Source organism: Zeus faber, assembly GCF_960531495.2.
Source record: "Zeus faber genome assembly, chromosome: 18".
NCBI classification, from domain to species: Eukaryota; Metazoa; Chordata; class Actinopteri; order Zeiformes; family Zeidae; genus Zeus; species Zeus faber.
The window spans coordinates 10,541,854-10,566,871 of NC_137210.1; the positions used below are offsets into that span (position 1 = coordinate 10,541,854).

The following is a 25,018-nucleotide window of genomic DNA, read 5'->3' on the forward strand; positions in this document are numbered from 1 at the left end:
TTTAGATAATATTCACAGAGTATTATGTACATGTACTTAACATATTCGAATGCATATTTGAATACATATTTGAATATGTTAGATGCATCCCTTTAGAGGACAACCCTCCCCAGTTTGGGAGCCCCCTGGTATAAAATACTAGTGTGGTTAAATCCGCTGATGCTTATTATACAGTAAATTAGTCCTGATAAGAGCAGTCCAGATATGAACAAAGTCCACTCCAGTGTGTGTGTGTGTGTGTGCGTGTGCGTGCGTGTGCGTGCGTGCGTGCGTGTCTTCTACCTTTATAATCCCTCATAAACACCAACAGCAGCAGCAGCAGCAGCAGAGGCGGCGGCTCCTCCGGGCTCCGCCACCGGGAGGCGGAGCCCGGAGGAGGAGCGCCGGGCCGGGGCTTTAATAGCACAGATGCTGGGCTTGGAGCGTCCCTGATCGGCGGACGGCAGCAGCGGCAGCAGCGGCAGCGGCGGCAGCGGCAGCAGCTGGCGGACAGAGAAGCACTATGACCGCTCCCAACAACATGTACGACGTGATCGTGGTGGGAGGAGGACTCTCAGGTAGGTGCGAGCCGCAAGGGGGGAAAAAAAAAAAGAGAGAGACACGCAACGCCCCCACACACACCCCCCCCCCAAAAAAAAAACTTCAAGTGAATCCCCGGGGAGGGTGGACTGTTATCCGGGGTAATCATGAGGATTATTATGAAGGTGATTTGCAGGGTCCAACGCCAACTGTTGCAGAATACAGACGTTGCAAGGCGAATTGTCTAGGTGCACGCACGTCGACAAGCGGTCACGCTCCCCATGCGTGCGTGCGTGCGTGCGTGCGTGTGTGTGTGTGTGTGTGTGTGTGTGTGTGTGTGTAGGGGTGTGTTTGTGTGTAGTTATCCGGCGGCTCTTCCGTGAAGCCATCTCCGTGCTGTGGTGGGGAGTGTCTTGGGTGGGCAGTGAAAGCTACGCTCTGCTTTCATATCATGAGGTGACCGCGTCCGATGATCAACAGCGTGTCTGTGGCGTTGGCATGAGTTTTGCTTTCCAATCTTAAAAAGGATGAACCCTTTTTTTGACATCTGTAAGTAATGTAAGGCAGCCCCGTGTGTGAGAAAGAAGTTTGACAGGCCTATGCATGGGCTCACAGCCCCCTATTTGATAACATATAGTCCCAATCTGAGAATATTTTTAATTTCTAGATGTGATTTAGTCCAAACTTGCACACCTGTCTATACCGTAGTGAGGGAGATAATAGTAACGCTATGCTCAAAGTGGTCATTATTGTACGTTCTGTTGGCCTTGTAAATTAAATAATGGTGACGTTTCACTATTTATCATCTAGCTGGGGACCCCCTGGAACCTCTTGAAGGACTCCTGTGGGTCCCCTGTGGATTGGTACACCTAATATTTAGGTTTTTACACACACATATGCTGGAGTTAAAGATTTGGTCAGGGCTGGGCGATATTGACAAAATCAAATGTCACAATATATTTTGGTACTTCAATGAGATACTTACACACAAGAAATATCTGAGGAACAATCATTAATAATGTGGATATTATGACCAAGCGGGTTATCTAGAAAAGTCCATGAGGCTTGAAACATTTGATTTGTATTACTTAACTTATAATACAGCCTGAAAGACAACATTTACTGGATCGCAATATTACAATAACCCAAATCCCAGATGTCTAGGTCTCATATTACCATCAATATTATACCGATATATCCCCCATCCCTAGCTGATGTCCTTCCCCATCGGACATAAATGAACACTGACTATTGTATTACCAGATTATAACAACAGTACAAATGCAATGAATATCCAACTGGTGTATCGGTTGACATTAGAAAGGCAAAAGGGTGTGCACCCGTGTTGGGGGCCATTAGTTCGGTTCCCTCTGGTTTCCTGAGAGGGAGGTGTAAAGTTACCGTGAGGGGACACTGTCACTCGGACAGCTCTTCCACCAGAGAAAATCCAAGCTCCCATCTTATCTTTCGATCCATCGCACCCTTCAGTCGAGGCGGCCAGTTTTACTACAGCACAGCACTTCTCCGTGCCAAGACAAGGTCCAAGGAACAAAGTCTCGCACCCCCGGCATCGCAGGTAGCCTTTCTACTGGTGTCATGAATCCATATCTTCATTGCCCGCTATCAGAGTATTTCATAACTTATCAAACGTATTAATTAAACAGCAATAAAGAAGTATTGCAGCAGTAATATACGGGGAACGAGACAAAGGGGTGCTTTGTTTGTCGGACATTCTGTTGCTTTGATCGGGATGCCGGTGTGTTATTTCTCAGCAGAATTTAGAACGACCGGCACAAATGTAGGAACCTATGTTGTTCGTTAAAGTGGTAATCCATAAGATTATTTTGTTAAAGAAATCCCATCTATATACTTTATCAGAAAAAAAGCCATTTGCGTTGCGTATGGGCTCCCTCTTTGCAGTGGAGTGCAGTGCCGTGCAGCTTTCGATGGAATTCTGGGACTTGTGGTGTAATCCACCCCACACAGAGGATCTTGCGGATTTCCACTTTAAAGTTGCGCCGCTCATATCATTGGTTTACACCTAAAACATCGTACTGCTTTTACGACCCTCCTAATGAGCAGTTACGCCATTGAGAGTGAGCCACGGCGCTAACGATTGATTGTTTTTTTTGCCCTCGTGGAGAACTTTGTCCTCCCGTTGTCCCCTGGTCAACTCTGTCTCCACCGGGCAGGGGGGTTACAATTGACTGTCTGTCTCTGTCTTTGTTTGTCTGTCAGACAGAGAAGGGTGTAGGTCAGGCTCAATCAGACTGGCAAAAACGAGGGCTATTGAAAAATATCGACTTTCTAACGCCGGCAGACAATTAGAGCCATTCTTTGTCCTTAGCCCAACCCCATCGCTCCTCTTGTGACACAGTAATTACACAATGTGTACACGCCTCCGCCACGGGCTGGCTAGGAAATGAGGTCCGCATTTCACAATCGCCGTCCTCCAGAAGGCGAGTCCTCTATCCGAGGACAAATGGAAGAGTGACAGAAGCATCCTTTCCCCCTCTGTTCCGCAAAAAGAAAACCCTGCCCTCCTGCCACCTCAGACTGCCTTCCGCTGTCCAGCAGAACCGGGGCCCCCCGGGGCAGCCGGCGCTTTCCTAGAAAACGCTAAATGCTTGTGACAGCCTGTTACCGAACCACTGGCCAGAGAGGGAGAGAGGAAGAGGAAGAGGAAGACGAGAGTGAGGGGTAAAAAATAAACGAGAAGTGGAAGGTGAGCTCCGGCCCCGTACATCCCCCTTCACAGCAGTCGCGGAACACTTTAGAGAAGGAGAGGCTGAAAGTCCCGGGGAGGAATTGCCCCAGACAACGGGGAAGGCGAGAACCAGTGGGAAGCGAGTGTTTGGAACGATAAGTGTTTGAGGAAGTCGAGATGCGAGCGAGAGGGGGAGGAGAGCGCCTCTCCCAACGTTCCGCGTGGATATTCTAGATGTCAGGATGGAGAGAGTGCAGTTCTGCAAGCGGGACAATCTGGATTGTCTCAGCTCCGACATGCACGATTGCCTTTTACAGCCCATCATCTTTGCCAAATTTCTGTTTGTGTTTCTGGTACTAGAAACCAAAGAAAAAAAGAAAGAAAGAAAGAAGGAAAGAAAGAAAGAAAGAAAGAAAGAAAGAAAGCTCTCTATCGAGCGTGACCAAGATGCTGTTTACTCAAGCGTGTTTACAGAGAAGTTGGGTGCGATCTGACGGGGCTTTGGCTTGTGAGAGATCTGGAGATGGTCGAACGTCTCCTGAGCACAGTTTACAGATTGCGCAGCATAAGGCTATATAAGGACCTTCAGATCTACACCCCTCCATGCCCAAAAATCTCTCCCTCACGTAAACACACACACAAACACACACACACACACACACACACACACACACCCTCACTCACAGTCACACGCAGTCACATGTACACACACACACACACACGTTTCTCAAAACATAACCTTTTCTCAATCCAATAGTTTAACAATGTCTCCGCCCAGAAGTTAAATATTAACTCTTGTTATTTTTTTCCCTGCTCTCAGCGGTCGTGTGATCTTACGACAGTTTGATATTTGCTCATATTACTCTATCGCTCTATTGGGATGGGGCGGGAGGCTCGGGTGCACCTGTTGATTTTTTGCCCCTTGGCGTGGAAACCTCCGCCACCACCTCTGCAGAGCCCTGCAGCCCGGCGGCAAGTCTGCCGAATGCCCCTTAACCTGTCCAGCTGCGCAAACAAGCAAATCTCAAATAACCTTAGCAAAATATAATGATCATTATTGGAGGAGTATCCTGTGTTTGCGTGTGTTTTCATTTGTGCGTGTGTCTAAATTGATGGGGTTTTGCGTGCGTGTGATAGATAAGCGTATGAGACGGCCTCAGCTGGGTCGGCCCGGTGAGAACTCAGAGGGGCTGAGAGAAAACGCATATGTTTGGGGGATAATCGGTGTTTACGCAAGCCAAAAAGGACTGACAAGCTACGGGTCTTTTGTTTTGGAGGGGGGGGGGGCACGGAGATTAATTTGAGCAACCAAATGATGAGAACATAATCAGATGTCACTTGGCAGCAGCTATAAACACTCAGCATGGGCCGAGCAGCTGATGCATTTGAGGATCAGATTATGCATTAGACAGAGACATATAAGCACGGCATATAGTGTCATGGTTAACTAGTAATATGACCTTCTGAATGCTGTTATGTTACATAACACAACCTTCAAATCACAGCTCCCCGTCTCTATCTCCTTGTGTGAAAAAAGATTGCATTTTATTTAGCTCTCCGCCTCTTGTCACACACCCACTGAACAGACATGCTTGAGGCCCACACACACACACACACACACACACACACACACACACACACACACACACACACATTGCTTAAGAAGTAGGCGCAAGCGTGTAATTGTCTTTCTTTGTTCCCCTTTACTTGTTGTTTCTATACGGCCAATAAGTGTCTTGGCGCTGAAAACATGAGACGGGGGAAATGTGATTGTGGAGCGTCTCGTAAATGCCTCGTCCTGCGGATCGATGCGCAGACTTTTCAGGGGCCCTGGCTGCAGCAGCGGCTGGTATTGGATTATTTGTTTGTCTCGTTGTCATGTGTTTGTTCCCGCGGGAGGAGGGACACTTCTCATTAGTCAACAAAGACGGCGGCAGGTCGGATTCTCCCTTTTCTCTCTCTCTCTCTCTCTCTCTCTCTCTCTCTCTCTCTCTTGCTCTCTCTCTCTACGCCGGCTCTTCCCTCAGCCTTATCTTTCACTGAGGCACAATGCCGCATACCGAAAAACGTAGACACTTGAATAGACACACACACACACACACACACACACACACACACACACACCATCTGAATTGAGCAAATTACAATAAATATGTTCACTTTCTCTCTTTAAATACTGTATATACTATATATATATATATATATATATATATATATATATATATAGTATTTATATATATTTCCTTTGTTTTCATTTTACCATATATATATATATAGTATTTATATATGTTTCCTTTGTTTTCAGATTACCATGTATATATATATATATATATATATATATATATATATATATATATATATATATATATATATATATATATATATATAAAGTATTTATATATATTTCCTTTGTTTTCAGATTACCATTTATATATATACAGAGTATATATATAAATGGCAATCTGAAAACAAAGGAAATATTTACCCTCGGAACACACACACACACACATACGCACGCATGCACGCACGCAAGCACGCACGCATACACACACACACACACACACACACACACACACACACACACACACACACACACACACACACACACACACACACACACACACACACACACACACACACACACACACACACACACACACACACTCCATGCCAACGAGCTGCATCTCAACAATTACTGTTGTCAAGGAAACTGCCGCTGTCCTCCCTATCTCGTTTTCCAGTAAAAAGCACACTGTATTAACACGGCGAAGGCCAGAAAATAAAAGGGTGTATGTGTAAGCCATTCCATCCCCAAACTTGAAGGCTGACCAGTCCCCAAAAGTTGAGGCACAACACAGCATCCGTCGTTAGTGCCACACCCAACCGTCCAGCGACACAGTGACTATGCGTATTACATGTTAAAAGCGGCAACATCAGACGAGTCTGCTCCAGCGCCCTATCTCCTTCAACATCCTCTCCAGGAGACAAGACAACTAGGTCAGCCACAGCCCGGAGGTGCAGAGCCAGGGAAGAGCGTCCATGCGGGGAGCCAGAAACAGAGGGAGATGGAGGGGGAGAGTAAGGGAACAAAGAGATGGGAAGATTGCGGGGACGTGTGGATTTGGAAACAGTCAACAGTGAGCTTTGGAAGCGGAAACGCTTGGAAAGGAGGAGGATGAGGATCAGGATCAGAGATTTTTCCCTCCTGCTTTTCTGAATAGAATATTTGATCCTCCGCCGCTTCCATCCGAAGAAAAAGAAGGCTGGCTGACCTTTCCCTCAGTGGGTAATCCCCTGGGGGACATTCTCCGTGGCTGCTGGTGGGATGCAAGAGCCGACACATTACGTTCAACCCCAGACACATGGAGGAAGAGGTAGATCGACCCCTATTTCAGATGTTAGACCCAGAATCTACACCTTCACCTCAATCTTGGTTAACTTACTGTTAAGGGGAACATCACCCCAATTATCATTGTGAGTATTAAAATGGCATCCCCCCGAGTTGTTATGTGGTCCATAGAACCAATTCCTACACTTCTAAGTATCTTAGAACAGGGCAGTCTGGCTGTTCAAGAGTCTGGGCCGATGTAACCAACATCCCAGAGAGAGCATTCACCAACGCTCTGATCTTGTATTTTTATTTCTGTCTGTACCAGTTGCCTGAGCTGAATTTCAATGTCGGCACTTAGCCACTCGGCTGAGCTGAGGTAAAGGACGGGAACCATCTCGGCACGCTGAGTCTGGCAGCGCTTGGAAAATGACTCGGGAGACGGAGCCTCACATAAAAGAAAATTCTCATTTTGAATCCTTTGAAGCGATACCGATCCGTCGTCATAATTCACCGGCGGTTGTTTCGAATGGACGTGATACGGCAAATAAACCCCCCTGATTAAAGCTATCCTCCATCAGGAAAAGATAGTTGATTTGTTTTTCCCTTTCCCCGGTGAGTGCTGTAGGCGTAAACAAGAGACTGAGTCGGTGAAAGCTGCTCTTTGTCTCGGACGGCGGAGAGTCTGACCTTTTGATTTCAGCCCATCTAATGGCATCAATTTAAGTGCAAAGGCCGCGCACGCCTCGCCTGGCAGGTTCTTATATTCTCCTCTCCAAAGAGCCTGGCCATGTTTGTACGCGAGGGGAAGGGAGGGTGGGCTGGGTGGTGGTGGGGGGGTGGGGGGTTAACGCATGACAAAGTGTGCTTAAATCAACAGAAATCCTGCTGGTCACTACGGCTTCAGAGGGATCTGGAGGGAAAGGGGTGTGATGGGAGTGCCATGAAATCATTTGCACAGATGTGAACTCCTGTTGAGAGAGCGTGGAGGAGACCATGTGTCTCTCTTTCTCCTACAAGCTGGAATTTGTGTTTCGCAATTCTCTGGTTTGGGCTCGGCGCATGCCGCTCTTTCAAAAAAATCCCTGCAATGTAGACGGTGCAACGCTCACCTGCCAGGAGCCTGTTTCGCAAAATGCGTGGAATGTAAACAGAGAGAGACCTCTTGTCTCTCGGTGGGGGGTGGGTCCTGAATGAGCTTGCTGCAACCGACACAAGCCAGAGTGGGTCAAAGGGCGTGCCCACGCACATGTGAGGTCAACCTCTCCTCTGCTCCGCTCCCCTGTTTTGTGCGTTATTTGCCTGTCGGTCAGGGTGGATGTGAAAGCCTTGCTCTCGTCCTCTCCCAACACATGACTAGCATGTCAGCTGGCTCGAGGTTTTGTTTTCAAGGCATTTCTCTAAAGGCTCCCACAGTGGCCCTTCCCCCCGCTTCCCCTGCCCCCCTCTCTTGGTTCCAACCCATCTTTCCTACCAGCGTTCTTACTTCCCAAACTGAGACCAGTTATTATGCCAGCAACAGCTCCTGCCTCTATCCTAACAGTTTAACCGTTTAGTTTCTGAAAGTCACCCTAGCCCTTTTTTTGTTTTACAAACCTGGGAGCATGGGAGCAAAAACATTTGCTGTATAATGTAGGTCTTCTCTGATGGTTGTAAATGTCAGAGAAACGTTGTGGTCCAATAGCGGCGCTCTGCTGGGGGACTGCATTTTGGTTTTCTAAACTGAGTGAAAATGAGTTATTTGCACAGCAGGGGCTCCAGGCCAAGATAGAAACTGAATTTCTTATTTCCTTTAGCTCATTGCAATATAAATTGTAGAAAAAAGGTCAAATAAGGTGTTGAGGATTAAAAAAAGTTAACACTTTTGATACATTTCATACATTTTTTTAAATGTTTTTATTAATCTCCTCTTTGTGTGTGGTTCTGTCCACAGGGCTGAGTGCAGCCAAACTACTGAAAGCCAGCGGGCTCAATCCCGTCGTTCTCGAGGCCAGAGATCGAGTCGGAGGGCGGACCTTTACTGTGCAGGTACCCTTCAAAAAACCTTTATTATCACACAATGTTATCATATTATTTGGAATGCTTTTTTTTAGGGAATCTTACTCTTAACGATTGGTGTGTGGCTGTGTGTTTTTATCGCGTCTCATGCAGAACAAGCAGACAACATATGTTGATCTGGGCGGGGCCTACGTCGGGCCAACTCAGAATCGCATCCTCCGATTGGCCAAAGAGTACGGCGTCCAAACCTATAAGGTCAACGAGAAGGAGAGCCTGGTGCACTATGTCAATGTGAGTGTCCCAATATCTGTCCGAAGTTTTTGATGACTTTGATGACCTTGTATTTTTTCATATTTGGGGGTGATGTGGGGAGGGCTTTTTGCACTGAAGCATTATGGCCATGTCCGTTTTAAGACCCACTTCCAGTAACACATTCTTGTGTCAGGCAAAGACAGATGCAATTCCCACAAATGGCCTCGAGGATCAGCTGTTCGAACCACAGACTATATCCAGCAGATGAAACATAGCTTCCTCAGCAGGATCTCTTGACCCTTCTCCACAGCACAGGACACGTGCACCACTCCTTTAGAATCAGTTCTATGTATGCAAACCACATGCTTGGAAGCACATATGAATATGACAAGCATCTACACCCTGTCTCTTAAACTGACAGAGGTCAATCATTAGTGAATCGGCCATTGAACTTCCAATGAACACTAGGTTGGGTCAACAGACCAGCAAGCAAGGGCTACGCACCTCTCAAAACCACCCAGCAGTATTCTTGCAGGGGTTTCCCTACATGCAGGGGTAACAGGGTCAGAGCAATAAGCGAGACATCACCCTCCCAATTACTGACTGACCGCAGAATCAAGGTGCCGTTTCTGCCCAGCACACAACGTGGCCTGTGTTCCTCCACCAGTTGTCCTTACCGGTGACTGATTGCACGTGGCATAACGAGACGAGCCATGCCCCTCTCCTACGCAGCATTAGCGACTGGAGATGTTAATCTTCCCCTGAGAGACTTTTCTAATGCGGTTTCCCCTCCTCTGAGTGGTTGAAAGGAGAGGGAAAGTAACATAGGAGGACGACAAGAAGTAGAGGCGCAGGTCCATCTTTCTCCTTATTAGTTTTGGTGCACTACTGCACCTAATACAGTCATGCTGCTCCATCTGATTTCATTTGCAGATAAAGCCATGTACCCTGGACAACTTAGTCCAACTTTAAGTCATCGCACTGGCTTTTGTATTATATTTAGTTCTATGCACTGTATGTACTTATTAACTTTCGTTTATATGCAATTTATACTGTGTAGTCCTGCCCAGATTACGTTCTTTATTCCATTGGGGGTAACCTTTACTCTTTGAGGACTATTCATTTCCTGTGGAATTGTGAGTGAATTGTGCAGTCTGTCCAAAGTATTCATTTGTGTATTTTGATGGAAAAAATTACATCGTTGGCAAACATAAAGTCGAACCTACATACTCAGCATAACCGGAAAACCTACTCTGATACTGACTTCACATCACAGCGGGAATGACCTCGGTTTCAGTTCCTCCCTCCATCTCTTTTTGCCATCCTGGATAGCACTAACTTGTTATCGACGTGACCTACTTGTGCAGCGAAATGCCAACGGTGCGAACCGGGCGTGGACAGCAGTTACAAGTTATGTGTTGTGCTTTGGCAGACAGCCTGGCTGTGCGGCTGGTTTAACATTCTGTGAATCCCTCCCCAGCGGTGCAAGGGAGCTACTGTGGGAGTGTCTCCCTAGCTACTATCTTTTTAAGATCCCTTCCAAGACGCACGCACGCACGCACGCACGCACGCACGCACGCACGCACGCACGCACGCACGCACGCACGCACGCACACACACACACACACACACATTCCCCGGTAGCCCTTCTGGCTGGTTACCATGGCAGCGTTGCTCATCAAAAGCCGATCAACCCCCTATCAGTGTCTGACAGCCAGAGTTTTATTAGTGCATGTTTGTGTGTTTCCTGTTTGTAAGCTTCTGAATCGATCATCGTAAAAACAAACAAAAAATTAACGAACAATAAATTAAGGCTTCACTTGTGCTTTTCCAGTTTGTAGGGACGTCAGAGATTTTAACTATCGTCACCGCTGCCAGTTCTGCGAATGAATCTTTCATGGCTATATTTAGTAGGGCTCTGGAAGAAGTGACCAGAAACCCATCAGCCGAAAGGTGGTCTGTCAGCAGAACAGTGGCAACTAATGAAAAGAGAGGAATGGGTAGAAAGAAAGAGGGATGCAGAAAACACTACCCTGCCAAGCCATTTACCTCACAAACATAAGAGATCTGAGCCAGCACCGCACCAAATGAGCAGGCAGGGTTTGTTTTATTCCCACTAAGGAGCATCTAATGAGAACCTCTGATGGTTATGGCCTTCGCTACGCCCCAACACACTGTACCACTTGGGAGAGTTTTACCTGGTAAGAGCTAACGCTATTTTGCTGTTCAATTGTGTGTTTTGAATGTGTGAAGGCTTTGGATTAGTTTAGATGGTATTCTGTTACAAGCGCCGTGTCCAGAGGAGTGACTCTGGAGTAACTGTCAGATGCACCAGCACTAATCTCCAAAATGCATGGGAGCAATTACGGCCTCTTGTAGATCAGTCATTTTCAACCTGGTTCATGGGTCATAAATTAAAAATCTTTGCTAGATCACACAATATTTATTATCAGGATCTTGAAATTTGATTCAAACCAATTACTGATCAATATGAATGGAATTCAAACTTAATGACTATACATATTTTTAAACAAACCTATTTTGTGGCTCCCGGGTCAAACAGAAGCTCTGGCCTCTGGTCTCCAGATGACAGTGTTCACGTTCAGAGAGATGGCCACTGAGGGCCCACACGTGGGACAAGGCACTGTGTAATTAGGGTTTGCATCCAAGCAAGCTGCGGAGCTAATCAGCTTTTCTATAGCGGATTGTAATCCTAAAGGCCAGAGCTGGTTTCCCTTATCAGCAAACTGCTGCCTAACAGGCAGCTGCCGCCCTTTTCAGCAGCAGTTCTCTTAATGAGGTACCCATATCGGGAACGGGAGAGCGGTCCTTGAATAAATACTGTAAGTTGTTATCAGTAGCTGGGAAAGAGCGGAGCTCATAGAGGTTGTTCTGTGGATTTAAGGTCCGCTCACAGAAAGAGCCAGTGAAAGGTAATCCTGGGTTTGGTAGACCATTGTACTGTGACCCAGCAGGAAGTGTACCGTCTTGGTAATCACTGGGGCAGAAACCTCAAGCGATGATTAGTGAAGATCTAGTGGGCAAAGGATATATGTGGGATAGTACACAGGAACCTCATGTGGGAACATGTTGCATATTCTTAAAGATAGGAAAGCCCTGAAACGTTCCTGCGAGGTCGTTTGGAGTGTATGTGACTTGCTACTCACTGGAGATACCCTTCAGCGGTTCCTAAACGTTTGACACTTCTGGATCCCTTCAGACACTCAACCTAATGTTGAATGTTGATATCTTACCCAAATGACCCATCACAGGGTGTGAGGCGGCGTGTGACGCAAATTACGTCACCAGGTGGTGGTGCCATGGGGACCTCCAAGATATTGTGACTTGGCGCGAGGGCCGTTCCCTGGAAATGTATTGGAAGTGATGCGTGGAAGCACATTTTGCTGCTTTATTTATGATATGTTGGCCAAAATTGATCCACAGCACAATTCAGATGTGAAATCCAAAATCTACCGATTACCTTTTGATGCAGAGACTGAATAGTATACGCAACCAACTCACTCAGGTTTGGTGATTTATTTGTAAATTAACACGGTCGTTGTGAAGTTCAGTTTACATTGTTGCAATGACGGAGAATAATTAGACATTGTGAATCCGTTCCATAGTTCAGTAAATGGTCCTCCAATAAAATGCTGAGCAGGACGTAACTTCAACCCCCTCTCCTGTCTCTGCATGGAACCGGCCGACAGACCAGCTCCTTTTCAATTGTTTTGTCAAGTTAACCACCATGAACAGCAATTCCTCCTTGGCACAAACTCCAATCCTGTGCCTGCGGCCATGTTTGCTGTCTAGCGCTGTTCTTCGTTGACTACTCCCTCAAAGAGGTCATAAGTTGTTGAATGAGGACTTGATGTTCGAGTGTGAAGGTGACATGGTGGCATTATTGTTCAGACACTGCCTTCAAGTATTCCCTCCACAGGTTCAAGTCCGAATTTTTCGATCCAAGTCCTGTTCCTTCAATCAAATCAGGAGACGATCAAGGCTGATCATCTGATTCAAGGAAAAGGACTTGGATGGAAAAATCAGGACTTGAACCAGTGACTGTTTTAGACTGTCAAAAACCCATTTTGGGTGTTGTGTTTGATATGTCTGTTTGAAGACAAGATATGGACAAATACATTTTATCGCAGCAATAAGGGTAATGTTATACAATATAAATTACAATATTTCATATATATCCCCCAAATTGAACGGTATATTCATGTAATTTATCAGACTAGGTGTCAGTGATAATCCTTGTAGTGCCGTGTAACAAGTTTACTGTTAATGTTGCTTATTCATCATACTTTTGCTCACCATGTCCACTCTGTACATTCTCTAAGGGCCTTTACTTCTAATTCTAATTATTGGGATACCTAAGGGATGTGAGTGATGCACAGCGCCAATCACTGGACTGACAAAGGAAAACAGAGATTTTTTGAAAAACAATAAATCCACACAAATTCATGAGGCCCCTATGCACACCAGGCTTAAGGCAATTGCCTAATTATGCCATATGGAAAGACCGCCTGTGCCCAAATTTATAGGCCAGTTTGAAAAATGAAATGGATTCACGGCTCCAGACCAAATTCTTTCACCACCGTCAATTATAAACGTCCCAAAATTTAACATGGACACTCCTAAATTTTAAATGTTGTTTTCTTCACATTATGATGACATCATAAGTACATTATAATTAGTTAAATGTCATCCATAGTTGTTCTTGGCATAAATGTAAGACAATTCAAAGGATTAGGAAATAAACAACTGTATTCTTATAGAAATATTTGCTTTCATGCACGCATGTTGACTGAAAGTAAACTTTCTTTATTTTTCTTTATTTGGAGATCATATCTAGGCGTCTGGATATCTATATTGTTTGCCATGTAAGGCTGTTGTCTCCATGTTAAAAAGCTTGGAAAAAAAAATGTGTGTGGAGACTAGCAAACTGCCTGAAGCTGCACGGAATATAATGATGCAAGACTGCCAAACGATTTGTTTGCAGCGAACAAATCCTTTAAATTATTCGGGAGTCTGTATTCCCTCAGGCACTGCCTTCCACCAAAATAAACCATTTTGACAGAGTTAAATAGTTCCTGTTGAATGCTATTCACAACTCAGAGCGACCGCCTCTTCTCACTCTGGTTCACTGTTCACCGGAGGTCCTCCTCCACTCACCGTCCATGAAACCAACTGAATCAAATGGAATGACTCTTTTTACTGAGGTAGTCTTGGAGTTAGACAAACCTTTCTTCACCGGCCAAACTTTTTTTTATCATACCCCTGACATCATTGCGCGTACCCTTGGGGATACATGTACCCCAGTTTGGGAATAGCTTCCCTAATAGATGCTGCCATGCATCTTCAACCCTCCTCTACTCCCTGTGCATCCACTTGACCAGCATTGCCATGACGATAGACCTGCCACTCCGACAGCAGTTGGCATTTGTAAACACTATACTATTGGTACTGTAACTTGCAAGGGGCCTCATCTCCTTTCTGGCTCTAGTGTTGGCTTTTGTTTCCTAATTAAGTCCTCATGACCTCTTCTTTGTAGGCCTTGGGCCAGGGAGTGGAGAGATCTACTGAGGGACAGTCTGATTACACATCCCATCTGAAGTTCTCTAGTTAGACAACAGTCACTGCTTGAAGAAGAGGCTTGTGTTCAAAATGCTTTTGAACACATTTGTACATGTGGCTGTTGATTACACATATATGTCTTATAGGGTAGAGTACACATTTTAGCACTTCAGTAAACTTAAATAGTATGATATGTACAAACCCCCCTCCGTCAATCATTGGTTATGTCCAAAAATAAACAGAATTCTAATACAAGCCCTATAAAACTTTCCAGCTGTAAATTACATCTAGAGACCAGGTCCATGATGATCCCCTTGGCATCCAACGGCCTCTTTTGACATTGTAAATCAGCTTTATGGTTGAGAAACGGAGCAAAGGGTCAAGTGAAACAGTGAAGGGTAGATTGCCGACACTGATATCGGGTTTGCAGCTTGAGCAATCGTCTGTTATCTTTGATGCCTGTATCAAAGGTTCTCTGCCTAAATTTCTGTGTCGGAAGCATTGCCTCACATTGGTACACATTACATTACAAAAAAAATAAATGAGTGAAGTGCCACAGTGGATGCATTGTTCACAAGCATTTTGACAACCTTTCATGATGATGATTAGATGTATTAGTATTTTCATGAATTTCATTAATCATAAACAGCACAAATGACAACACAAAGATAATAGTCATGATAATGATCGTGTGAATGATAGTAAATGCTGTGTAGATGAAAATTACGATTACTGTGTCCAACAGGGAAAGTCCTATCCATTCAAAGGGTCCTTCCCTCCCATGTGGAATCCCTTCGCCCTGATGGACTTCAACAACCTGTGGAGGAAGATGGACGAGATGGGCCAGGAGGTAAAAGAAGACTCCATACCATCTGTTCATTCATTCATTCATTCATTCATTCAATCGCTTTCCTCCACGCCCCCTCTCTTTCTGTCTTACTCTCCCTATCTCCCTCTCTGCCCATGAGTCCGTCTCTCTCCTTACAGCTTGCTATACACAGCACATACATGTGTTTATTCTGTCTGTGATGTATGTTCCAGATCCCACGGGAAGCCCCTTGGAGGGCTCCGCATGCCGAGGAGTGGGACAAAATGACCATGGAAGAGCTCTTTACCAAGATCTGTTGGACCAGGTAACATGTGGCAGCTTGTCTACTCAACAAAGTGCTCTTTCAATAGCCAGTCATGCTTTTGAGCCTCTGTACCTTGGTGATTAAGGCTTAAATAGGCAATAATTTATATCTGTGTCAACTAGGAATGTATGAAATTTCACAGTACAGCACGGTATCTACCAAAATATTTCACGGTATTCCTTTTCCCCCCCTTCTTTTTCTGTATATTCAAATAATACATAGTGTATATTAAAAAAGAAAAACACATGGTAAAGCCTGTGACGCGCCGCAGCACGGGAAGGCACTTGTCGGGCTCTCAAATTCACAGGAGAAGCAAGATAAGCGACATGTAGATCAAAATCAGACTCCTTTGCAAAATTGAAGATGTATCTTAATTCACCTCACATTACCTGTATGTTGCCGTTGCGCGTTAGCAGACGGCTAAATGTTGTAATAATCCATTGAATGAGTTATTTCCCCAAGTGCCGTGTTTTACGTCACGGTTTATTAAAATAATTTCTCCAACTTTAGTGTAACAAAGATGGATTGGGATAGCGTATTAACCAGAGGTTAATACCCCTCCGCTTCCTTCTTTCTTTCCTACCAGGACAGCCCGCCACTTCGCCACCCTGTTTGTCAACGTCAACGTCACCGCTGAACCCCACGAGGTGTCCGCTCTCTGGTTCCTCTGGTATGTCAAACAGTGCGGAGGAACCATGAGGATCTTCTCCACCACCAACGGAGGACAGGTGTGTCTGCATGTTCACTTGTGTATGCATGTACAGTATATGTGCGTGTGGCAAGTCGCATGACCGTTTCTGCCAGTCAGCCGTTCTCACATATGGCCCATAGAGATACGCTGACTAATGAAGGGTGTGAGGAGTTCTACACAGGGGTTGTTCCCCACCTCCCAAACTCCTTATCCCTGTCCTTAGTTGTCCCCTGAGAACAGCACAGCATAATTATTACCCTCACAAAAGCTGTTTTCTTGGAACCCGGGGGGAGGCCATTCTTCCGCCTTACTTTTGAAGGCTGAGTGGACCTGTTGCCATGGCCACAGAGGAAAGGGGACTGTGTTTGGTTAATTAGCGGATGTTGTGTCAAGATTCATTGTCATTTCCTGTTTGAATTCCCTGCTTCACATCCATGAAGATTTGTAGGCTACATGTTCGTGTATACAATACACATGGACTGCCTTGAGCTAAAGTCAAATTTGGCCTTTCCTTCATCATAAATTTGGTTTCTTTCATCCGATTGTCCACAGGCTTCATGATATCCTCCACACTAGGCATCTAAAGATGATTCAACACACACACACACACACACACACACACACACACACACACACACACACACACACACACACACACACACACACACACACACACACACACACACACACACACACACACACACACACACAAAGCCAATCCCAACTCAACTTCTTTCAGGGCCTGTGTCCCCTTCCGCCCAGGGGAACTCAGACTCCCATTGTTTGGGGAACAGTTTTTTTTCCATTTTTTTTCCCCTGCGAAACATATACTATCTCGCAAGTGAGCTATATCTGAAGGTTCTTTGGGGCCTTCTCACATGTCATTCTGAGACAGCACAATGAGTAAGGAGGCTCTTGATCACATTTTTGATTGCGGTTCTGCTTAAGAGGGGACCATCCAAGATGAAACTGAACCTGAAGAACAAGTGGAAGAGGAAGTAACACTGAATATGATCCAGACCAGGATTCAACTGATCCTGATGAGGATGAGGCCTCTGCTGAGGTGCTAGTGACATTTCAATCAAAAATGGGTATTTGCTGTAGTCTTCATCCCCCCTGGGGCCAGGCATGTGAAGCCCAGTAAGCAGCTCTAGTACCCCAGCTGCTGCCTCCCCAACCTCAGCAAAGTACAGAGGAAGAGATGCAGCTCTGCTCCCCAAGACATTTAAAGACCAGCATCATGTTCCATTAATGCAATAGATCCTTTTGCAAGGCACACGCCAACACCGTCACACACTGCAACTTGTGCATGAACACACACATGTTCCTAGAATAATCTCAGCTTAATGTGTGATGTTTAAAATATTTGATAGACATTTATGTTTGTCAAATAAATGTTTGTGTTACAGCATAATCTCTGTTTTTAGGTTATATTCATGTGAAGAATATAAATATTAATTTGGAGTTGTTTGGTTCAAGGTACTGGATGGCATTCGTTATCGTTTATGTCTGTTCACCAACGGGAATACACACAGTGTAAACATGGGACGAGCACAAACTGATGGTTAAGACAAACACTATTCGATTAATTATAGTCAGGATATATAACATCCTGACTATAAAACAGATATATAACTTCAGATTATATATCTGTGGATTTGCATATTGGTCAGGAGAGGTATTTGGGCACTTCTGTTCTTGTAGAAACAGAGATGGTGATCTTTGAACTATAATGAAAAACATAACACTCACTTAAATCTGTGAACAATTAAGGGCTTACGTTTCTGTGCAGACTAGAAGACACATCTGTCCAAATGACACAGAATGAACACAATGTGTTTTTAATCATGGGTGAGCAGAAAGATGTTGACTCCTGCCACTGGGGAAAGGTGATTTTCCATTTGCTGTAATGTTACGTAAGATGCCCTTGGCAGGGCCAAGTCCCCCCACCCCCTCTGATCTCAGCTACAACTACTGTTTACAACTAAATGTTTTACGCTAAAAACCAGCAGTGGTTCAAAAGACATTTTCCCTCGAGGTCAGACTGCTCTGTATTAGAATCAAGACGTTTTTTTTTTGTTGTAACAGGGGCCCTAAACACCTTGTCTAAACAATAACTTAAGCGCTGAATACTTTGGCCCTTTTCCAATGCAAATCCCACTACATCAAACTGTCAATCAAATCAAACAAGGGGCGCGGAGGGACGGAATAAAACAAAAGAGTTCAGCGTGTCCAAGTGCCGCTGGACCACCAGGGGCATGGGGACCGGGGGCGCACGGACCTCGTCCTGATCACCAGGGGCTCGCACATTTCGGTTTGATAACCAGAGGCTCGCACATTTGTGCACATCAAGGTGCAAACCCTGCATTTGTGCTCAGAGATGAATGGAAGCCTATGTTCAATGAAGGCTCTAATTTGTGTGTATTCTTTTCCAATGCTTTGATTGTTTCTAGCCTTTAATGTAAGTCGCTCTGGGCAAAAGAGTCTGCTAAATGAATAGATGTAAATGAAAAATATCTTCCAGGAGAGGAAGTTTGTGGGCGGCTCCAGCCAGATCAGTGAGCGCATGGCCAGAGAGCTGGGCCACCATGTCAAGCTACAGTCTCCAGTCTACAGCATTGACCAGACCGGAGACATGGTGGTGGTGGAGACAGTCGACAAAGAGACCTACCTGGTGAGTGAATACAGCACACACTCCCCCCAGCATTGAGCAGAGATTGCAAATGTTTTGTAATGCATGATATCTGTACTCAATTGGAACCTGCATTGGCTGCACCCCAACATATATTTTCTGACAGGGATATTGGATCTTTTGTGTCCACCTATCATGAGTTTTTATCTGTTGGGTGAGTTTTCATCTCTGTCTGCGGCAACAGAAAACGTAGTATTTCCCGACTGATTCCAGTGTGAACTAATCGCTCTCCTGCAATGAACCGTGTGTGCAGATAATAACAAACAATGTCACATCTGTCCCACATGTAGTACAGCCAATGGAGACAAGCGCACGAAGGTGAAAAAGAGCCACTTTAGCACATTATACAGCCATGACTGCTACGTCTGGCTAGGTGGACTGATGGATGCAGAATTTGCGTCATGAGTTGTGGGACCATGATGTGGATGTTTTCACTGAGACAGAGTTACTTGAATTGTCCCGCCAATGCAGAATCATGACCAAAATCACAGATGTATTGGATTCAGGACGACATATGAAAAAGACCCATTTGAAAAGATCTGATGTGGTCCGCTTGTACATGCAGTTTGAACGTAGCCTTGTGACCTTCTTCAGTCCACGCTGTCCGAACCTAACTTTGTACTGTGCTGCCACCTAGAGGTCATACCAGTCCCCTCCACATTCAACTGATGTGGCTCACTGTGCTCTTCTCTCTGTGTGTGTGTGTGTCCATATGTTGTCACCCCGTCTCAGGCCAAGTATGTGGTCATGGCCACACCTCCTGGTCTGAATATGAAGATGCACTTTAACCCCGAACTGCCTCCTCTGAGGAACCAGCTGATCGCCCGTGTTCCCATGGGTTCCGTCATCAAATGTATGGTCTACTATAAACAAAACTTCTGGCAGAAGAAGGGTAAGAGAGCAGGGAGGAAATGGGACGGGGGCAAAGCCATTAAAAAACAGAATAATGTTAACGTTTTTGCATCTGTTCCGTTTGTGATGTTGTGTGTTACCAGGATACTGCGGCAGCATGGTAATTGAGGAAGAAGGATCTCCCATAGGCCTGACTCTGGATGACACAAAGCCTGATGGGAGCATACCTGCTATAATGGGGTGAATACAGGCACTACTCCTTTACAAACACGACAAAACATTGTTAAAATAAAGCATAATGTGCGTGAGCCTTATACTTCTCTTGACCTTCTGTTTCAGATTCATCCTTGCTCGCAAATGCAGGAAGCTTACAGATCTGACCAAAGAAGAGAGGTACTGTAGAAGGTTCAGGGGGGGTCGGTGTCGTGATGTCCGATAAATTTAGACCTTAATGGTTGTCTCTCGTGTGAAGGTTGAAGAAGATATGTGAGATCTACGCCAAAGTACTGGGCTCAGAAGAAGCTCTGCGTGTGAGTTGTGAAATATGAATAAACGCATACACTCCCAGCTACGTTTTTTCGTGGCCTACTGGCCAAACCCACATTTGACTCACTTATCCCTACTTATCCCTGTCAGCCTGTGCACTACGAGGAGAAGAACTGGTGTGAGGAGCAGTACTCTGGGGGCTGCTACACCGCCTATTTCCCCCCGGGTATCCTCAGTCAGTACGGCAGGTAGGTCTCACAGACAGACAGACAGACAGACACACACGGACAATAATTTCCATTCTCATTGGAATAACTTGCCATCACCGTAGCAACTACTTACCTCATCCACCTGTCTCCAGGGTCCTGAGAGAGCCGATTGGCCGGCTGTACTTCGCTGGCACAGAAACGGCCACGGAGTGGAGCGGCTACATGGAGGGGGCCATTCAGGCCGGGGAGCGGGCGGCCAGAGAGGTGAGCCAATCACTAAACACAAAGTCATCAGCCAATTGTGACAAAAACCGCTAGTGAATTTGTTGGAATATTGTATATATTTATTATGTTTGTGCAACAATGGCTTTATATGATGTCCAAAGCTACTCGAACAGGGATTATTCCAAATTATACCGTACTTTAATAATGTATTTTGAGTTTCGAGTTCGAGTTTAAGACCTGCCATTCTCTTTGTAGTTAAAGGGTACCTGTTCTGCTCCTTTTTACCAAATTAATATGTGGTTTCTGAGTTCCCCAAATCATGTTTTTAAATTTTTTTTTACTGAAAATACCACTCAGATTATGTGTTTGAGCCATTCTAACATGCGTCCAATCTACCTGGTCTGAAAACGGGCTGTTTGAGTTGGAGGAGCCCCTTTCCTGAGGCCCCTAGTTCTGTAAGCCAATGGGGTTTGAGCACGTGTTCCGAGTTCTGGGAGTTTGAGCATGGCTTCTGGGTTTCGTTCTATTTACTCAGCAAACTTTCACTGATCACCTTATCAGTCCACCAAAATCTATTTCTGAACAAATTTGAGGCGAGAAACAAGCAATCCAGTTGCTGAATCTTCACTCATACTGTATTAGATCTACAAGGCCTCATTTAAATGTTTGTTATGACTTTCATCAGGGTGTGAGCAGTGCAGAGCCTAAGAGCCCTTGGAGCAAATCCAATTTTAAATACTCACATTTCCATCGTCTGTCCATCTAGGACATACAAACTCACTGGGATGTCTTATTTCACAGTTTTGTGTTAGTAAGCCCATCAGAGACCAACATGTATGTGCACAAGCACTGAAAAAGTGCTTGTGCACATACATGAGTTTTGCATAATAGGTCCCCTTTAAGTGTTTAAAAAGCTGTAAAAATCTCAAGAAAATAGTCATATTGTAGCGCATTTCTCCCAAAATCACAACCAATCCTTATACTACAATAATTATATGTGATATCAAATTAGATGGTTGGACCTTATGATGGAAGAAAGTTTAATGTGACAATTTCTCAGGATTCCCCATGAACACTTAGAAAATTATTCATATTTTGCAATCTTTTTATCATGTATCTCTAAGTTACGTCTTCTATTGCAGGTCATGTGTGCAATGGGTAAAATCCCCAGGAGTCAGATTTGGCAAGCGGAACCTGAATCTCTGGTAAAGCACCATTTTCAATCGTCCCTTTAAAAAAATGACTTGTCGTACTGGTTCAGCTTATAATGTGAAATAAAAACACATTTTTAGGAACTGCGATCTCGTCTTCTACCAACAGGACATCCGTTCGCTCCCGTTCGTCACCACCTTCTGGGAGAGGAACCTGCCTTCGGTGGGCGGGTTCCTGAAGTTCATGGGGGTGACCACCTGCCTGACCGTGGTCTCGGTAGCCGGCCTGGCAGCCTACAGGAAGGGTCTCATCCCCCGATGTTAAATCTAGACTCCGACCCCCACACACGCCCCCATCTTACTCCTCCATCTCAAAAACGGGACACATCTCAATACACAACGCACCCTTTTATTTCCTAGTGCACTACTCTTCTGACCCCAACTGCGAGGTAGCGGGATACGTCGGGTATAGGATGTGGGACACAGCCTGCCTGTGTATGTAAAGGGGAGAAAGAGTGTTCCGCTCGCACACGACACCTAACGCACCTTCGCTCTAGTCAACGACCATTCACGATAGAGAGAATAAAGAAGGACAGGCGAGGGGAGCAATGAGCTACAAAAAGGGGATGGAGATGCTAAGTTATAGAGTTGAGGGGTACCCATGATCCGCGGAACTCCGGTTTTAGGAACCAAATTCAAATCTGAGGTTCAGATTGTGGGACCAATGAAGGAAAGAGGATAATTCAATGAGTTATTGATAAAGAGAATACTAAAACAAAAGAAATTTTTAACCCTTTACATTCCATACATTGCCAATGCATTATTACTTGTGAGAATCAATAAAAAGTTCACGCTCATCTTGTGTGCGTACAAGCTTGAGCGTCTAGTGTGTGTGTGTGTGTGTGTGTGTGTGTGTGTGTGTGTTGCTGCATGCATCGATGGGCTTGCGTTTGTGTGTGTGTGTGTATGTGTATGTATGTGTGAGTCTTACAAGTCATGCACCTAGTATGTTTAATTACCTCCGCTGATTTTAGGTGCTGATTTTCTGACCACGTAGCTCTAAAGATGAAAACCTGTAACATCAGACTGGGATTGAATGGTGCCATTGTCCATTTTAAATCACATGGATCTTTGACCTGTGGTTGAAAACTCTGTCCAAGAGTAGTGGGGCGCTACTCAGGTGCTGTGGGTGGTTAATAATTATCCCCCTGGTAAAAGAGGAAAAAATAGAAGCATTTGAATGTATCTTCTTCAGACTAGATGAGACCATACGCTTGTTTTTTTGTGTTATACTAATCAAAATATTTGAAATATGCATTCATACTTTTTACGAAGAGATAAAGTGGAATAATGTTCTAAATCTCAAATCACAAGTTGACATTTTGGAGAATCCCAATGACATGTGCGTCATTAGGTGAAGCCGTCTCGGAGCATTTCACCGCATGTGTATTTTTTTGTTTTCCTCTGACGACACGACAGACCTCGAAACTTGCCTGAGCTCTCCGCTGATCCTTATCCCTGGAATACAGTAGCCATGGTGGCACCACTCGCCCTTCTCTTATTGGATCACTGTATTATTTTGTTTTTTGACATAAGCTGACACTCACTAACCAAACTAAGCGTGTTTCCTGGCAACGAGTTTGTCTAATCTTCTGAGATTGAAATGGGAAAATAGATCAAGCCAATGAAATGTTTTGCTCCGAGGTTTGCAGCTAGAAAAATAACTTAATTGACATCCCATAATGACTCGTCTTCTCATTGCTCCGATCCTTTTGTCTTTTGTTTAGGCATTGTGGGTCCGTTTCACTTTTATTTTTTCATGTAGTGGTAGGGAATCTGAACGTGGAAGGAAGCTCTCCAATAATCACAAGTAGATATGACCAATTGTTACATCAACAAAAAAAACAACAATTCAGTTTTACTGTGTACAGTACGTCCATGGAGTGGATCGTGTGGTTCTGTCCTAAAGACAGATGTATTTGTGGGTGTATCGTCTCTGTTGTGCCTTAATTGAAGTCGTGGTGTTTTGTCATTTTATCTAAAGTGCCTGTGTGACCCTTTCACCAGCCTGACTGGTCCCTCCTACGACACTCTCTTCCCCAAAAACCCTTCCTTTACTGGAGGTCAGCGGTCGAGTAAACCGAGGATAGGTCATGGATTTTTCTGTATTGTCATGGAGTTATTTACTTGTTCAAGGTTGACTCGAGTGAAGGCATTCAAGCAGTGTACACTACGGATAAAAGAACATGAGACCTTTGGGTTGATCAAGACAATAACCTCCAAGGTATGCATGGCGGTGTGTGTGTGTGTGTGGATGGCTGTGTGTGATTTCTTACCTTTGTGTTCCATGAGCATCACACCCTCCACCCATGCTCCCACTCTATTCCTGCGTTCTCTCTCTTTTCTCGCTGTTTTGCAAAAGGAGACTGAATTTACAAAAGCCAGAGCGATCCTCCTGTCCATTAAAAATCCATCCAATCACCAACACAACAATGTGCATTTAGTATATTGTTGTCCACCATCTGATCCTTCTTCATGGTTTTCTGTAGACCTCAGATTGTTCTGTCCCTTTTCCACCGTCCCCCTCGACAGTCCTGTAACTGATACTTTGATGTATTTGTATGATTCCCCCATGAAGCTGGTGATTTTGAGTGAAATAAATGAAACTGAAATCTCGTCTTAAGCTGTGATGTATTTATTTTATTTTTTTATGCGCAGCTGGTTTTCTATCCTACTAGGTAGCAAAATGAGAGAGATTGAGAGTCTGGCAGTGGGAGCCCTGCCCGCAATTTAGCTGAGGCCAAGGCTTTTACTGAGACAGATGGGTCAGCCATCCTAATTATGCTCACATTAACCGTAATCACAGTCATTTTTGAAGCAGCACTTAAAACCTGCTTAAAGCTATAGTGCTGGGTGGTGAAATGGGCTATGCTATTAAGAGGATGTAAGAGGAGGTGAATCTATATTTTAATACATATGAGGTTGCTGTGTGAGTAATTCCTAAATACCCACCATTATTAATAAGACACTTGCACACTTAATTGGATTTGCTGTCCTGATTCAATATCTCTTGTGCTGTTTTAATTCTACACAATCGAAATATATGTTGTTTGTAAAGGTTTTTATTGACTATAAACCACTTATACTTAAATGTATGCCTGTGTGCATGTGTACAGCGTGTAGTGTTGGTGCAGT

At 44.7% G+C, this 25,018-nt stretch overlaps 1 protein-coding gene across 1 annotated transcript; it reads left to right on the plus strand.

The window, feature by feature from the left end:
• The first annotated feature begins 442 nt into the window (after window positions 1-442).
• Window positions 443-24,493, plus strand: mao (monoamine oxidase). The gene is made up of 15 exons (XM_080019580.1): window positions 443-557; window positions 8,488-8,582; window positions 8,706-8,843; window positions 15,130-15,234; window positions 15,426-15,517; window positions 16,104-16,245; window positions 18,733-18,882; window positions 19,633-19,792; window positions 19,896-19,992; window positions 20,092-20,145; window positions 20,225-20,282; window positions 20,389-20,486; window positions 20,600-20,711; window positions 21,815-21,877; window positions 21,993-24,493. The coding sequence occupies exons 1-15, from the start codon at window positions 503-505 to the stop codon at window positions 22,146-22,148; spliced, it is 1,575 nt and encodes a 524-aa protein (XP_079875706.1). The 5' UTR covers window positions 443-502; the 3' UTR covers window positions 22,149-24,493.
• The last annotated feature ends 525 nt before the right edge of the window (window positions 24,494-25,018 follow it).

Excerpts from the sequence above, each read along its gene's own strand:
- mao (XM_080019580.1), top strand. The coding sequence starts at position 503 with ATGACCGCTCCCAACAACATGTACGACGTGATCGTGGTGGGAGGAGGA. Across the intron at positions 19,793-19,895 it reads AAACTTCTGGCAGAAGAAGG|GATACTGCGGCAGCATGGTA; the intron begins GTAAGAGAGCAG and ends GTGTGTTACCAG. Across the intron at positions 20,146-20,224 it reads GATCTGACCAAAGAAGAGAG|GTTGAAGAAGATATGTGAGA; the intron begins GTACTGTAGAAG and ends TCTCGTGTGAAG.